This window comes from Phoxinus phoxinus (assembly GCF_949152265.1).
Source record: "Phoxinus phoxinus genome assembly, chromosome: 20".
Taxonomy (NCBI): Eukaryota; Metazoa; Chordata; class Actinopteri; order Cypriniformes; family Leuciscidae; genus Phoxinus; species Phoxinus phoxinus.
In genome coordinates, this window is record NC_136895.1 from 13,562,458 (window position 1) to 13,580,584 (window position 18,127).

Sequence of the window (18,127 nt, forward strand, 5' to 3'; positions counted from 1 at the left end):
GAAAAAAACCTTGTGAGAAACCAGGCTCAATCGGGGGCCAGTTCTCCTCTGGCCAACGAACGAACAGCGTACTTCCTGCGTGTCAGTCAAGGACTTACTTCAGCCTATTAGAAGCTAGCTTTGCACTGCTTGGGAATCCTTTATATTTTCCTGGTCTCTCGCCTCTGACATCACCCGCCTCTGACGTCTTGTCACACCATTGGACTGATTTCACACGGCTTTACGACGCAATCATGCAGAGTGTTCCAACAGCATCAATCAATGCAGCTTCTCGTTCCCTCTTCAGGGAACCAAGATTACAGTCGTAACCAAGGTGTTTTCAGAGCCATAGAGAATCTTTTTCTATGAACGGTCATTTAAAAGTATCCATATATTCATATATATTACTGCTTTTGCAAACAACATTTACATATACTCCATCTTTAACTCAAAACCGTGTAACAAAAATTTAGTTGTTATGCTAAACCACTACTCAGTAGTACACAGTGAAAATCAGTAGTATAGTGAATCCAAAACACTGGGCCACATCAATTATCAATTATTCTTTGTGGATAAACATGTGATAAAATGTCTGCTTTCTCTAGAGGCAACGTGTCCTCTAAACACAACAGTGGAAGACTTAAAAATTGAGCAATTTCCTGATATTAAAGATCCCGTCGAACATGGAAAAACTTAAAATATTTTCATGCAATGGACAAGGGCTGATATTAAAAGGACAGAGAGAAATCACCAGTTAAACAAATGGAGAATGGAGCAGCCCTTTTCCCAAGTGTGTAGATAAGGCCACAGAATGTAAAAGCCTTGGATTGGACAAAGATAGACCAATGATAGATCTGTTGTTCACATGAAGGATGCTTGATTTATCAGATCTTTCTGTTCTTTAGAGGTAATGTGTGTCGCAAACCTGACAATAAACATGAGATCAGATGTCACTGAGGACGGACACCCGGGGCCTAAGGTTTCAGTCAGACCTGGACGCACAATAACTCTTTCATGTGTTGGGAAGGGAAAAAAATTGCAAGGACAGAGAAAAATCACCTGCTTGTCAAATGGAAAATGGAAAGTCCCATTTCCTAAATGTGTAGGAGGTAAGGTTCACAGGTTTACTAGTCTAGGGGATTTTTTTAGCAGTGTCTGTAAGCCTCATATTGCTCATATTAAAGTGCAAGGTCGCCGATTTTCATCTCGTTTCGTATTGTTACTACTGTATGTCTGTAGTATATGTAAATGAAAAGGCTCAAACTTGCAACCATTTTGGTCGCATTTGTCCCGGAAATTAAATCTGTGCGACCTCAACATTTATTTGGCAGCATTTGTTCGAGTTCAAATAATTGTTGTGGTGCGACCTTTTTTCTAGATATGTTTCATTATTGTTGTTGTTATTTAGGCAAAACAGACACGACATCTTTTTCACATATAAATACCCCTATGTGTTGGCGCAGCCATTTTCGTGAATTATAACCGGTTATTTTACTAAAATATACGGAGGAAAAAACACACAGACATCACTCGGCATTCTGTTAGACCGGAACCAAATTTATTTACATATATCCATTTATGGATAGCAGGTCACATACACGTGACATGAGCAGTATGAGGGCACACATCACAAACTTCAACACCCCCACTTGTTCTCATACTGTGCAGTTCCCTTTCGTAGGGAACTCGCACTGCGTCGTTGAAAACGACTCTTTGGGGGACGCTCCCTAAGCGTACGCCTCTGAAGTTGAATGAAACTAATCCAATCCTGATTGGTGTTGCGTCGTGACGTAACATGTGACGGCATAACCGGATGCATAAAAGTGTCGCCGGCGCACACACACATTAGCTTTCGCTCTTCAGCAAGCGCTCTCTGTTTTTGTCTGTCTTATTTGGTGTTGTCTGTCTGATCCAGTCACTGTATTATGGCGAGTGAGCAATTCATTAGATGTGTGCACCCCTGCCCAAAATATATTACGAGTGGGGACACGCATCAGTTGTGTGTGAATTGTTTTGGAGTGTAACACACGCACGGGCAGCTCTCGAGGGGGCTGTCTGTGATCTCTGTGAAACACTCCCTATCAGTACTGCGCTCGCGTTCCCCGTGGTTCAGGTCCCGCGTCCGTTGAGGCGGCGCGGTGACTCAGATCGCGGGGTTCGCAAAGGGATCTTGCAGATGAGGATGAGACTGCTGCGGCACTTTCTCATTCTTCATCTGAAGGTTCTGAGGCTCTCGTTCATGGTGCAGAAGCCCGCGCTGCGGCTTCTTCTGCCCGTGACGAGACCTCGATGTTTGAACTATCTGCTTCCGAGGGAGTGGATGTGTTCAGCATCGAGGCGGCCGGAGGAGCGTGAGTTAAATTCACCAGCTCGCGTTCCCCGCGGTTCGGGTCCCGCGTCCGTTGAGGCGGCGCGTCGACTCAGATCGCGGGGTTCACGGGGATCTTGCAAATGAGAATGAGACTGCTGCGGCACATTCTCGTTCCCTATTTGAAGGTTCTGTGGCTCCCTTTCATGGTGCAGAAGCCCGCGCTGCGGCTTCTTCTGCCCGTGATGAGAACATGATGTTTGAACTATACACTTCTGAGGGAGTGGATGTGTTCAGCATTAAGGCGGGTGAGCGTGAGTTAAATTCACACAGCTCGCGCGCGGCGAATCAGATCGCGGGGTTCGCGATAGGATCTTGCAGATGAGAGTGAGACTGCTGCGGCACTTTCTCATTCCCTATTTAAAGGTTCTAGGGCTCCCGTTCATGGTGCAGAAGCCCGCGCTGCGGCTTCTTCTGCCCGTGATGAGAACCTGATGTTTGAACTATCTGCTTCTGAGGGAGTGGGTGTGTTCAGCATCGAGGCGGATGAACGTGAATTAGACTCGCCAGCTCACGTTCTCCGTTGTTCAGGTCCGCGACTCAGATCGTGGGGTTCGTAAATAAAATAAATAATAAAATATGAATTTTGCTGATGAGAGTGAGACTGCTGCGGCACTTTCTCATTCAAATGGTTCTAAGCCCGCGATGCGGCTTCTTCTGCCCATGAAAAGCACCCGATGTTAAAATAAAAAATCTTCAACATCGAGGCTTAATAGCGTGTTGTGATGCGTGCTGTGGCCAGATGAAAATTAACTGGCCACATGTTAGACAGGAAGCGCTTAATAAATAACTAAGAAAGGAAATAAGTGAACACTTCCTGCAGCAACAATCACAACATCAGCGCCGGAGCTTACCATTTTTATTTATTTATTTATTTTTCCTGACTTGTATAATTATCTAAGTCATGGGATAAACCCCACTCCTTCCTCTAGAGCCCCTCCCTCTGGAGTTTGGCAACAGAGAAATTTATCTCGCTCTTTTGATCAGAAGGATGACCTGAGGGCCGTCCTTCAGGCAAGAGGGCTTCAGGAAAGAGGTTCTACCTGAAATAAAAATTAGACCCTTTCCCTCCCCCCCGTTGTAGAGCAATTGAGGTTGTTCTCACAGCGGAGCCCTCAGGAAAACTATGTGGTTGCCCGCCGTCCAAGACGCTTCGGGCCACATCAGTTTCCAGCGAACGCATACTGTTGTGTTCGCTCCAAAAAGCTTGAAAAAGGGCATTGACTATGGTTACAAAATCGGTCTCGACTAATCCCTGCCGGTCATCTGCTTCAGGGGGTCGAGAACAATGCTCAAAGAATACCCGAAACCAGCCTAAAGGGGCTGGTTCCCGTAATAGATTTTGTTGAAGCGTGTCAAACGCTTACCCAACATATCTGCATGGGTCCTGCGTATAAGCAGGATTGGGTGATGGAACAAAAAGTATACTCTTTACTGGTCAGAGAGGCCATATGATGGGTTCCTCCTCCAGACAGGGAGTCCGGATTTCTCAGCCGGTACTTTATAGTTCCAAAGAAGGATGGAGGGTTCCTGCCGATTTTAGATCTGAGTCACTTAAATCGTTCTCTGAGGAGCTTCAGGTTCAAGATGCTCATCGTGAATCAAATCAGGTCCGAGGACTGGTTTATCACGATAGGTCTAAAAGACGCATACTTCCGTGCTCCATCCTTCCAATATACAGGAGGTTCCTGAGGTTCGCTTTCGGGGGCGAAGCGTACCAAATTCGGGTTCTTCCGTTTGGCCTAGCACTCTCCCCTCACAAAAGCTCCAAGTGTATGGATGCAGCTCTGGTCCTACTGAGGCTTCAGGACATCCTCACACTTAATTGAATCGACGACTGGCCCATTCTGGCTCAGTCTCGAGCAATGGCAGTTCGGCATCGAGATGTCGTCCTTGGCCGTATTCCGAGCTTGGGGGTGAGACTCAACACGAAGAAAAGCGTGTTGGTACCAGCTCAGAAAACTAAGTTTCTGGGCGTGGTATGGAACTCAGATACAATGTGGGCACATATGTCTTCCGCGTGTATCGAGTCCATCTGGGCCATGGCATCCGGGATAAAGCTAGGCCAGGCCATCACTGTAAAGCAATTTCTAAGACTGCTGGGCCTCATGGCAGCTGTGTCCAACATAATACCTTTTGGACCTTCTACACATGAGGCTCCTTCAGTGGTGGCTGATAGCCAAGGGGATTTCCCCAAGGGGGAATCCGTTCCGAACAATCAGGGTTACGCGCCGATGCCTTCGTTTCCCTAATTAATATGGAAGAAACCTTGGTTCCTGTCCCAAGGGCCAGTGTTAGCAGCGTCATGTCGCCGGAAAACCGTTTCGACAGGCGCCTCCTTCACTGGCGTGGGCGCGGTCATGGATGGCCGCTTTGCCAGGGGTCTGTGGCAGAACCATCAACATGTTTGGCATATATTTTGCCTAGAGATGTTGGCTGTGTTCAGGGCTCCGAGGAGCTTCCTCCCAGACATCAATTTATCTGAACCGACAAGGGGGACTCAGATCGCGCCCTCTATCCAGACTGGCGCATCAGATTAATCTATGGTCCCAGGGGAAATTATTATCTATTAGAGCAATATATGTTCCGAAGGTTCAGAATCAGGGAGTAGACATCCTGTCGAGGCAGGGGCTGAGGCCCGGGGAATGGAGACTTCACCCAGAGGTGGTGAAGTTGATATGGCAGAGGTTGGACCAATGGAAGTGGATCTGTTTGCGTCTCGAGAGACGTCCCACTGTCCACTTTGGTTCTCCCTCACTCATCCAGCCCCACTGGGGTTGGATGCCATGGTACAGGCTTGGCTGAGGCTTCGCCTGTATGCTTTTCCCCCGATCGCTCTGCTCCCGGGAGTCCTGGAGAGGGTCCGTCAGGAGGGCATCAGTCTTCTTCTGATAGCCCCGTTGTGGCCGGCCCAAGTATGGTTTTCAGACATATTTTCACTTCTGATAGCTCCGCCGTGGCAGATTCCTCTGAGGAGGGATCTGTTGTCTCAGGCGGAGGGCACAATATTCCACCCTCGCCCGGAGCTGTAGAAATTGTGGGTCTGGCCCCTGAGGGGGTCCAGTACCTAGATGCCGGTCTATCAGCTGGGATGGTCAAAACCATACTTTGCTCTAGGGCTCCGTCTACTATGAGATTATATGGCCTCAAGTGGTAGGTTTTTCCACTTGGAGTAGAGAACATGAGTTAGATCCAGTTAACTGCCCAGTGGCTTCAGTTCTGGAGTTTCTTCAAGATCGTTTCTCTGCGGATCTCTCCCCGTCCACACTTAAGGTGTACGTGGCTGCCAGTTCGGCGGTCCATGCACCACTGAGTGATGGGCCTTTGGGGAGGCACCAACGGGTCATACTATTTCTCCATGGTACATGGAGGTCAGGTCCTTCCTGGGACCTGGTGGTGGTTCTCGAAGGGCTATCCCTGGCTCCCTTCGAATCCCTCCAGTCGGCTTCGCCTAGGACCTCACGTTCAAGATAGCCTTTCTCTTAGCTGTTTCTTAAAATTATTAAGAGAGTGGGAGATCTCCAAGCCCTGGCACTAACGCCAGCTTGCTTGGGGTTTTGCCCCCGGCAGAGTTAAGGCCATCCTGCACCCGAGACCCGGCTATGTGCCTTAAGTGCATTCTAACATGGCTAGGTCCATGGTCCTGCGAGCATTTCATCCTCCACCTCATGTGTCGGCAGAAGAAGAGAGGTTCCTTTGCTCTGCCAGTCAGGGTTCCGAGTATTTACCTTGAGGGGTCCTCTTCTTCGAGGAGGTCGGACCTACTGTTAGTGTGTTTTGGGTCACCTAATAAGGGGCTCCCGGCATCCAAACAAACCATAAGTAGGCCTACAAGGTGCGCAATTTGCCTTCACCTTTGGCCGTAAGGGCTCATTTTAACAGAGGCATGGCGTCCTCTAGGGCCCTCCGTTTGGGAGTGCCCCTCCAGGAGATCTGTGAGGCAGCCGGTTGGGCTACCCTGCACACTTTCATCAGGTTTTATTGTCTTCACCTCCTTAGTGCGTCTGGCGCACGAGTGCTCTCGTCCTAGCTTAAGTGCCTGAGATCAACTTCACTCTAGGACAGGCTTTTTCAGTGCGTGGCCTAGTGGGTATTCGTTCCCCAAAGAGTCGTTTTCAACGACGCAGTGCGAGTTCCCTACGAAAGGGAACGTCTCGGGTTACGACTGTAACCCTTGTTCCCTGAGGAGGGAACGAGACACTGCGTCGTCTTGCCACGCCCCTTAACGCCTGGGAGCGGCTTGCTTCATCGCGAGGCTAATGTGTGTGTGCGCCGGCGACACTTTTATGCATCCGGTTATGCCGTCACATGTTACGTCACGACGCAACACCAATCAGGATTGGATTAGTTTCATTCAACTTCAGAGGCGTACGCTTAGGGAGCGTCCCCCAAAGAGTCGTTTTCAACGACGCAGTGTCTCGTTCCCTCCTCAGGGAACAAGGGTTACAGTCGTAACCCGAGACGTTTTCCATTATAACAACAAAACACATGAACAGTCTTGTTTTTCTCTTTTGCTGCATTTACATGCCAAACATAAAACTCTTGAACTTTTCAAGTTTAAACTTTGTTACTGGTTTAGTCATAGCATCAGCTACCATTTCTTCCGTGGGGCAATACTCAATTGTTACTTTTCCATCACTGAGTGCTGATCGAATGAAATGATACTTTATATCTACATGCTTACATCTTTGTCGACACACTGGGTTCTTCGACAGAGCAATGGCACCCTGGTTATCTTCAAAGATATGTACTGGCTCAAACAAACAATCATTATCCATGCTGTTCAACAACTGTACAAGATACATGCTTTCCTGTGTTGTTGCGGCCAGTGCCATGTACTCAGCTTCACATGTAGACAAAGCAACTGTGGGCTGTTTCTTTGACTTCCAGGAAATCAGAGGACCGTTTTGAGTAAGACTAAAACAATATCCTGTCGTACTCCGCCTGTCATTTAGATCTGATGCCCAATCAGCATCACTGAATGCCACAAGTCTAAGATTTTCCTCACTTTTCTTGTAACATAGCTCATGATCAATTGTACCCTTTAAGTACCTCATCACATGTTTCACTGTAGCCCAGTGTTGTTCATTTGGATCAGACAGATATTGAGAGAGTTTACTGACAATCCAACTTAGATCAGGTCTAGTACATGTCATCAGATAGATCAAACTACCCACTGCCTCACGATACCTTTTAGGATCAACAGGATCGTCATCACTGTTGTAGTCAAGCTTTTGCTCACATGGTGTTGATCTGGGTTTACAGTCTGACATATTGAATCTCTCTAGTACCTTTAAAATGTACCTTTTCTGATTCATTTTCACAAATCCTTTATCCTGATGAAAATCAATCCCTAGGAAATATTTGAGTTTTCCCAGATCTTTCATTTTGAATTTTTCTGTCAGCATCTTTTTCACAGAAATCAGTAAATCATTGTTACTGGCGGCAATTATCAGATCATCAACCCAGATAACTACAATCACTTTCTCCTTTTTGGTTTGTTTACTGTACACACAGTGATCAGCTGAATTCTGGACAAAATCATTTTCACTGAGGTAGTCGTGTAACATTTTGTTCCAGTTTCTACCTGACTGCTTTAAACCATACAGTGACTTGTTCAACTTACAGACCAGTTTATCACCTATGTCTGACTTCACTTCAAAACCTTCTGGCTGCTCCATGTAAATCTCACAGTCAATTGGAGCATGCAGATATGCAGTTTTTACATCCATCTGGTGGAGATCAAGATCATATTTTGCTGCCATTTGCATTAAGGCACGAACTGAAGTGATATTTGCTGTTGGTGAGAAGGTCTCTTTGTAATCTACCCCCATTACTTGACTATAGCCTTTTGCTACATATCTGGCCTTGTACGCCTCAGTCTCATCTGCATTGTTTTTGACAGCGTAGACCCATCTACCCCCCACTGCATGTTTACCTTCAGGTAGCGTAGTTAGAGTAAATGTTTCATTTTCCTTAAGGGAATCCATTTCCTCTTTCATGGCCCTATCCCACATCTGTGACTCACTTGAACTCATAGCATCCTTGAATGTTTGTGGTACGTCTCGTACTCTGTAACAGAAGTCCACATTGGTCAGAATATGATCATCACATTCAACATCAGAAACATAATCTGACAAATATTGAGGAGCTCTCCTGTTTCTCTTAGGGTAACGCGTACTGTGATCATCTACTTCTGTCTGAGAACCACCCTGATCTCTAGTCTCATTCTGAGGTTTATGAGTCTCTTCTGGGGTCTGATCGGTCACATTTTCTTTTGACTGGGAGGATACATATCTTTCCCCATGAAAATTATCATCTGACATTGAAATGTCAGTCTGTGTCTGGTGTTCAGTAACACGTTTCGTTACAAATCTCACAAGCCTGTGCTTGAGAACTTTTCCTGTGTCTGGGTAATATACCAGGTATGCAGGGCTGTTTTTGTCATACCCTACAAAGATTCCCTTTTCACACCGTGCATCTAATTTCTTTTTGTCCTGCTTGTATGCGTAACATACGGAACCAAAAACTCTCATTTTAGAAAGATCAGGTTTCCTCCCTGTCAGTGCACAGTATGGGGTTTGCCGTATTCTGCCATTGTAGCACCTGTTGCGAATTACTGCAGCAGTCATTACAGCATACGTCCACAGCATCTTAGGTAGATTGCTCTCTAAGAGCATGCATCTTGCCATTTCAAATAGCGTTCTCCAATTTCTCTCAGCAGTCCCATTTTGATGGGGTGAATAAGGTGCTGAGGTCTCATGTCGAATACAGTTCTTGCTTAATAGAGACTGAAACTCTTTTGCCGTAAATTCTGTGCCGTTGTCTGACCTAACACACTTTATAGTCCCATAAGGGGCTGTATCAGCGAGGAACTTTTCAGTAGCTTTCACAGTGTCACTCTTAGCTTTTAGAAAATACACAAACACTGAACCCGAGTAGTCATCAGTAAATGCTAGTGCATACTTGAAACCGTCTTTAGCTACTGGGTCAATAGGACCAGCTAGATCTGTGTGCACAAGTTCCAGTGCAGCCTTAGCTCGTGTGTCAGGTTCCCTGTTTCTAGATTGAACAAATTTACCTTGTGTGCAAACTTCACAGTTTAGGTTAGATTTATCAATCTTTCCTTTGATTTTCATTCCTTCAACTACATCCTGCAATCTGGAAACATCATCATAATTGCAGTGTCCGAGGATCTCATGCCAGGTTTGAATGTCATAACATCCGTTACAATTATCAATGTCCTCGCTGACAGTGTTCAGATAGTACAGTCTGTTGTATTCTTGAATGTGAAATTTAGTACCGCTTTTGTGGATGAGTTCATCACGTCCCTGTTGGAAGTTGATCGAAGCTCCATTCGTTGTTGCGGCTTTAACAGAAAAGATGTCCTGCGGGTACGATGGGATGTACAACGCGCTCCTCAGCATCGTCTTCACCTGTTTTCCCTCGTTGTCAATCAGACACACCTCCGCGTCGCCTCTTTTTAGCGCCACTCCGCTCGCTCTGGTCCCGTCAGCCAACTCAATGTAGTGTTTCTCCGGCTGGAATTTGTCATCAAACTTTTTAAATTTTTCAATGTCCGTAATAATGTGCGATGTCGCACCAGTGTCAACCATTAGCCCCTTTCGTTGCACACTGTGGTATTGGCAGTCACTCGCTCTAAAGACAAATGTGTGTTCGTCGTTGTCCTCTTTATCAGCTGCTTGTTTAACATTGTCTCTCTTTTTGCGTCTGCAATTTTCATCTTTGTGCGTCGAGCTTTTACAGTAATTACACCACAGTCTTTTGTGATTTTGGGCCGGGCAAGCACGGGCTTTATGCCCCTTTTGACCGCAGTTATAGCACGTAAAATCCGAGTCTGCTGACGTTAGTCTTTCTCTCCCCCTCCGTTCCGGGGCTGCACTCGCTCTCATCACGTTATCATCACTCGCGCTGGTGTGAAACTTTTCCGTACTTTCAAAACTTCTCAACTTGGTTTTGAACTCTGCAAACGTCAGGTTTTCATCACTTTGTGTGATATGGATGGCGAACGGTTTAAACGAGTCTGGCAAACCTTTCAAAATCATCGCAATTAACAGTCCATCACTGAGACTCTCTTCGGCATTTCTCAGCGCTGTGATTGCGGTTTCTGCTCGAATAATGTAATCCGTGACGCTCTCATTTGCCATTTTCTGCAGCGACGTTAACTCTGTGTACAGGCTGATTATTCGCGGTTTTCCTTTACCAGCATAATAACCTCTCAAAATCTTCAGAGCTTTCCTACCGTCGTCTGCTGCATCTCTCATTACGAGAGACAAACTTTTGTCATCCAGGTATTGAATGAGCTCAGCATATGCTTCGTCATTTTTGTCCCTTTCATCATCCTCTTCCTCATCACCACGCGCGGGAGGCTCTGATAAAATCGCGTCCTTTAGGCCCAGCAAACGCAGGTGGCCTAGAAATTTCGTCTCCCAAATTTCGTAGTTCTTTTCATCCCCGTCGAAATACAATCTATTCCATCGGTTACCTAATTCTTTCCTGGGCCCATAACCTGTTGGCGCAGCCATTTTCGTGAATTATAACCGGTTATTTTACTAAAATATACGGAGGAAAAAACACACAGACATCACTCGGCATTCTGTTAGACCGGAACCAAATTTATTTACATATATCCATTTATGGATAGCAGGTCACATACACGTGACATGAGCAGTATGAGGGCACACATCACAAACTTCAACACTATGTGATCCCAAATAAACATCATTCAGCACACAAAAGTCCTGCCCAGAACTGGCCAATATTAACTAAGTTAAAGACCTTGTTTGGTGAGTTTCTTCATCTCCTAGAGTGAACAAACTAACAGATTGGGGAAAATTATATATATATTTTTTGCTATGTTATGTGTTTGGATATGCTTTAGTGTTGATGCATCGACACCAAATGGTAAGGCATTTCTCTTTTAAATGAATAACAAACAGAAATGATAGCAATGATGTAATCTTAATTGTCTGACAGGTTGCTTTGAGATCCCAGAGGTGGAGAATGCAGAAGTTTCTCAAAGCTCAAGGAAAGACAACTACTCTGATGGTGATCAACTTGACTACAATTGCAAACATGGCTATGCATCTCCACAAAAAATCACCTACATATGTAGTAATGATAAATGGACTAAATTGCGTGGTGAAAAATGTTCACGTAGGTATACAAGACACACACACACAATTTAGAAATCAGTGGACTGCTCTAAAAATACTTTGTCTAGTTGTATGCATTCAAAATAATCAGAGTAACTAATTATCATGTAACTTTGTTGGACTTCGAAAGCTGATTTCTCAGAACTCTGACTTGTATCTTTTGTTTCTGATTCACAATCAGTCAAACGCTGTGAGCTGCCTGAAGATATTCCAAATGGTCAATACACTATTGTGAATGGTAGCAACTTTGTTTTTAGAACAACCATCAAGTATATTTGCAGAGATGGGTGAGTATGTAAGTTTGTATCTAGACAGATCAGTTAAAAAAACAAAAAAAACATCTTATAGATATGTTTGTCAAGCTACCAGATGATGAGTCGATCTGACACCAGAACATGTCAGGATGGTGGATGGGACAATCAATTACCAGCCTGTGAAGGTACTGAAAAAGTCAAATACACTTAAAAATTAAGGGTCAAAAGTGGGTTTTCATGGAAGAACCATTTTTGGTTCCCCAAAATACTTTTCAGTTAACAGTTCTTATAAAGAACCCTTTTTTTCTTATTGTGAAGATCATACGGCTGAAGAAAGCCGTGTGAAGATTTCACATGGCTTTACGACGCAATCATGCAGAGTGTTCCAACAGCATCAATCATTGCAGCTTCTCGTTCCCTCTTCAGGGAACAAATATTACAGTCGTAACCAAGGTGTTTTCAGAGCCATAGAGAATTTTTTCCTATTAACGGTCATTTAAAAGTATCCATATATTCATATATATTAATGCTTTTGCAAGCAACATTTAAAATGCAAATATGGCATTTCAAAACGAAATAACAGACCTTAGTCAGAAAAGACACCATTTTGGATTTTTCAGAAGGTTGTTAAGGATAGACATATACTCCATCTTTAACTCAAAACTGTGTAACAAAAATTTAGTTGTTATGCTAAACCACTACTCAGTAGTACACAGTGAAAATCAGTAGTATAGTGAATCCAAAACACTGGGCCACATCAATTATCAATTATTCTTTGTGGATAAACATGTGATAAAATGTCTGCTTTCTCTAGAGGCAACGTGTCCTTTAAACACAACAGTGGAAGACTTAAAAACTGAGCAATTTCCTGATATTAAAGATCCCGTCGAACATGGAAAAACGTAAAATATTTTCATGCAATGGACAAGGGCTGATATTAAAAGGACAGAGATAAATCACCTGTTAAACAAATGGAGAATGGAGCAGCCCTTTTCCCAAGTGTGTAGATAAGGCCACAGAATGTAAAAGCCTTGGATTGGACAAAGATAGACCAATGATAGATCTGTTGTTCACATGGAGGATGCTTGATTTATCAAATCTTTCTGTTCTTTAGAGGTAATGTGTGTCGCAAACCTGACAATAAACATGAGATCAGACGTCACTGAGGACGGACACCTGGGGCCTAAGGTTTTAGTCAGACCTGGACGCACAATAACTCTTTCATGTGTTGGGAAGGGATTGGAATTACAAGGACAGAGAAAAATCACCTGCTTGTCAACTGGAGAATGGGACGTCCCATTTCCTAAATGTGTAGGAGGTAAGGTTCACAGGTTTACTAGTCTAGTTTTTTTTTAACAGTGTCTGTAAGCCTCATATTGCTCATATTAAAGTGCAAGGTCGCCGATTTTCATCCCGTTTTGTATTGTTACTACTGTATGTCTGTAGTATATGTAAATGGACAAGGCTCAAACTGGCAACCATTTTGGTCGCATATGCCCCCGAAATTAAATCTGTGCGACCTCAACTTTTATTTGGCAGCATTTGTACGATTGCAAATAATTGTTGTGGTGCAACCTTTTTTCTAGATACGTTTCATTGTTATTGTTGTTATTTAGGCAAAACAGACACGACATCTTTTTCACATATAAATACCGCTATGTGATCCCAAATAAACATTATTCAGCACACAAAAGTCCTGCCCAGAACTGGCCAATATTAACTAAGTTAAAGACCTTGTTTGGTGAGTTTTTTTGTTGCTATGTTATGTGTTTTGGATATGCTTTAGTGTTGATGCATCGACACCGAATGGTAAGGCATTTCTCTTTTAAATGAATAACATACAGAAATGATAGCAATGATGTCATCTTAATTGTCTGGCAGGTTGCTTTGAGATCCCAGAGGTGGAGAATGCAGAAGTTTCTCAAAGCTCAAGGAAAGACAACTACTCTAATGGTGATCAACTTGACTACGATTGCAAACATGGCTATGCATCTCCACTAAAAATCACCTACATATGTAGTAATGATAAATGGACTAAATTGCGTGGTGCAAAATGTTCACGTAGGTATACAAGACACACAAACAAAGTTTAAAAATCAGTGGACTGCTCTAAAAATACTTTGTCTAGTTGTATGCATTCAAAATAATCAGAGTAACTTATTATCATGTAATTTTGTTGGACTTCGAAAGCTGCTTTCTCAGAACTCTGAATTGTATCTTTTGTTTCTGATTCACAATCAGTCAAACGCTGTGAGCTGCCTGAAGATATTCCAAATGGTAAATACACTATTGTGAGTGGTAGCAACTTTGTTTTTGGAACAACCATCAAGTATATCTGCAGAGATGGGTGAGTATGTACGTTTATATTTAGACAGATCTATAAAACAAAATAAAAAAATAAAATAAAAAAAAATAATAAACATCTTATAGATATATTTGTCAAGCTACCAGATGATGAGTCGATTTGACACCAGAACATGTCGGGATGGTGGATGGGACAATCAATTACCAGCCTGTGAAGGTACTGAAAAAGTCAAATACACTTAAAAAATAAGGGTGAAAAGTGAGTTTTCATGGAAGAAACAATTTTGGTTCCCCAAAAGATCTTTCAGTGAACAGTTCTTATAGGAATAGTTCACTTTGAAATTACATTTTGGTATGTTTTAGCTTACCTCAAGGGCATCCAAGATGTAGGTGTCTTTTTTCCGCAGTAGTTTCAATTTTGATATTTTTAGGTCAAACCGTTCTTGTCTGACAGTCATATCATGCAGGTCTACGGTCACTGTCTCAAAGAGCATGCACAGAGTCAGGGCTGCCAACTCTCACGCATTGAGCGTGAGACTCACACAATTCGCCTTTGGCTAAGCCACGCCCTAGAATGTAGATTGCTTTGTAAATAATAACGATTATAGAAGTGAATAGAGACCTACCCAGCTTTGCATGAACAGTGTTTCTCCTGATATTGTTAGTCCCAGCCTCCGTCTCGATTAGGATATGCTGTGGTTCATTGTTTGACTGTGACCGTTATGCTTTTGCCTCTATTTGGATGCCTTGTTGTTGCTTGCGTTTCACCGTTTGTCTTGAATAAAGCCTTCAAACGCACACTGCAGACACTTTTGCCTACTTCTATCGGATACTTTATTTGCTGCTTTATAAAAGTTTGATAAAATTTCAGCAGGAAGAGCTGTCACAGCATAAGCCATGTTGATACCAAACCAGAGCCCAGATGAAGTTGTCGGAGGTAGCAACAGTAACTAAGGGGGGCGGGGCTTAGCCAAAGGTGAATTGGCCCTTTTCACACGCTCTCACGCCACACATCCATTTTCTCATGCAGAAAAAAATCGCGGAGCAAAGAGGACACTGACAACGACAGACAAGACAGAGCAGGTTACTTTGATATTAAATAAATGATCAGCTCTCAGATTCTGTCAATTTTATTACGCAATTCAAACAATAATACCATTTTGGCACTTGTAAATGTGACGTGACAGATCTCTGTAGCGCCTCAGTTCAAGCGGCACGTGACCCGAACAACTCTAACTTTTCTTTACTATTAGTAAATAAATCCGAACTTACCGAAACGTATGCCTCGGATCAATCAGTGTTTTTCAAAAGCTGGAAGAAGTCAATAAAACAGGTAAATGGTAAATGTAAATGGACTGCAAAACAGGTCGGCTAGAACAATGTCATAAGTTACAGTGCTCCCGTGCGCTATTCTGTATATACTTTCTGTCGTGCCCTGGAGGATATGTCTGCTGCATTACTCCAAAACCAATCACTTAATGTATGGAGCTCAACCCAGCCATGCTATGCTATATGGGGAGGCTGCAGACCTGGAGCCGGTAGATATAGGACCCAAACAGTTTTACGCCCCTGGCAGTTTTACGCCCCTGTTGTTCCTGATGCGTCCAGTAGGGGGATATACTGCGAAATAACATCATTAAATCGACGCTAACACATTAATAACCCGTCCATAGACTTGACAATTTTGTGTTTTTTGTTCATTTAAATATAAACGCTACAGTGTAGATCTGCACGGATTAAAATAGAAAAATAGATGCAGATATTCAGTCGGTGTTCACTCTCTTCACTCAGCCTACAGAAGACTTGTTTTTGTGAATTGAAAAATTAAAAATACACATAGTTGGATCAACTACGTGTTATGACAAGTAATGATATGACCTAGGCTACTGCAATTAGGCCTATTCACCGTAGGTTTTTATATGGAGACTAAGTGAAATATGTTGTTATGAATTTATATAAAGTTACATTTAGATGTTAACCATATTTAGACCATTAGACATACCGTGTAATCATATGGATCCTCGATTTAATATCTGCTGTACTATTCTCTATTGGTCGTCATACAGCTACAAAACAGTGTCCTACATACGTGGTAAGATAAGTTTAAGCCAGATCGTCCTGAACTTTTAGGTAAATTCTGGGCAAGTTTCATCTGCATAAAGACAGAACCATCCAATGGCAAAACCTTTAAACTCAAAGGTTTCTAAAACAAATAATATCCTCGAGTCTGTTGTAAAGAACCTTTAATTTTGTATTGACAATGTAATATTGTATTGATTTGTGTAGCCTAATTCAATCTCAAATGTCCGTATACCCCCTTGTTTTTTTTTTGTTTTTTTTGTTTTTTCCCTCTTCTCACTGTTAATGTCTGTATCCTTTCATTTGCAATACAAACTAAATTAATTAATTAATTTAAAAAAAGATTAAAACATACCTCAATTCGTGTCGCTGTACAGCCTCCCCCTGTTGGACGCATCAGGAACAACAGGGGCGTAAAACTGCCAGGCCGTAAAACTATTTGGGTCCTATATCTACCGGCTCCAGGTCTGCAGCCCCCCCATACTCATGCTATGTGTCTCAATTGTTTGACGGGCGTAGTAACAATAACTAAGGGGCGTGGCTTTTGCGAACGGTCAATTAAGCCTAAATGAACATATCACAGTTAAATCTGGCTAATTTGGGATACAATTTTGTTTTGTAAATATTGAACAATTAGCATTTTTGATGCTTCATCTCTTCTTACCCTTATTTCTATGATTATGTTTTGTACAGAAGTGACTTGTAAGCTTAAGTCAACCACATTCGGAGTAAAAAAGATCAAGCCGAAGGGAAAAACTATTTTCAGAGCTGGAGAAAGTGTGGAGATCACCTGCACTGAAAAATACTGGTTTGTGTTTACAAAAGAAAACATCAAATCATTTACATGTGGAGAGAATGGGCAGTGGGATTATCAGCCTGTTTGTGCGGGTAAGATTATCATTTATATATATAGAAGCATTTTTTCAAAATTAACACATTTTAATCACAGTTTTTTTCAATCGCTATCAAGCACTTTCCCATACTTCAGATACTTTTTCTAAACTCTTAACACAGACTCACACCTACAAAACACAATTGGCCAAATGGATAATTTTCTTCTCAAAAACACATTTTGTTAAATATATACTAACTCTTCATTACAAAATAGAACATATATTTATCTGCACACACTAACTTTACCAAAACACTGGAAATCTGACTCAAAATGAAATTATTCTGTCAAAGAATAACACTTGATTTCACTTCACAAGGTACATGCAGTCAATCAAAGTACACCAGGTTTCAATATACTGGCTATTGTTGACATTACAAAAACTGCATAGACTTTTATGTTTCAGTTTTACTGGTATTTGCATGTAAAACATGCAATCCACCGTTTTTACACAACATTTCTTGGTTGGGAACTGTATGTCCATGTACAGTAATGTTCACATTCAAAAGCATTCAAGTAAAAAGCAAATCAGTTTTTTTTCCTTTACTGTTTACTACAGGAGGTTCAGTAGAAACACGGTATGATAGAACAGAAAAAGTTTTACAGTATTGCTTGCAGTGAACAAAATATCCATGAAACACACAAGAGCATTCTGAACAAAGAAACAACAGCAAAAAGCCCAGATAAAAAAGGGGGAACTAAAAAAAACAAAAAATTACTGTATCTGCAATCTTCAGGATTAGGCCACATGTTTTCATCAACATCACATCTGATATTATCCAAGGCGATACACTTGATAAAACTGCTTGGTATGTCGGATCCACCCTTGGCAACCATGAACTGTGATGTCCCTGCAGCCAGCATCCATGGCTTCAAGCCAGAATCCATGTAACATCTGGTCATGTGACTGATGGTCATAAACCTTCCACCTCCATGCAGAAAATAACTCCACCATGGGGTTGAGGAAAGGTGAATAGGGTGGAAGGAAGAGACTTACCAGTCTTGGGTGGGCTTCAAACCATGTTGTTATTGCTTGCGAATGATGGAAAGCAACATTGTCCCAGGTAATACAAAG

The 18,127-nt window shown here is 42.7% G+C and overlaps 1 protein-coding gene across 3 annotated transcripts in view; it reads left to right on the forward strand.

Annotated features, from left to right (window-relative positions):
- LOC306988585 (complement factor H-like) overlaps positions 1–13,148 on the forward strand; it is a 77,349-nt gene extending 64,201 nt beyond the window's left edge. For 2 of the 3 annotated variants that reach the window (XM_079593671.1, XM_079593672.1), the window contains 5 exons: positions 885–1,088; positions 11,345–11,524; positions 11,705–11,810; positions 11,886–11,962; positions 12,892–13,148. In XM_079593671.1, the coding sequence (XP_079449797.1) occupies positions 885–1,088; positions 11,345–11,524; positions 11,705–11,810; positions 11,886–11,962; positions 12,892–13,133 (809 nt within the window). In that variant the 3' untranslated portion in view covers positions 13,134–13,148. The remainder of the gene's footprint in view (positions 1–884; positions 1,089–11,344; positions 11,525–11,704; positions 11,811–11,885; positions 11,963–12,891) is intronic. The other variant, XM_079593673.1, reaches the window with a different exon arrangement.
- Positions 13,149–18,127: the final 4,979 nt, after the last annotated feature.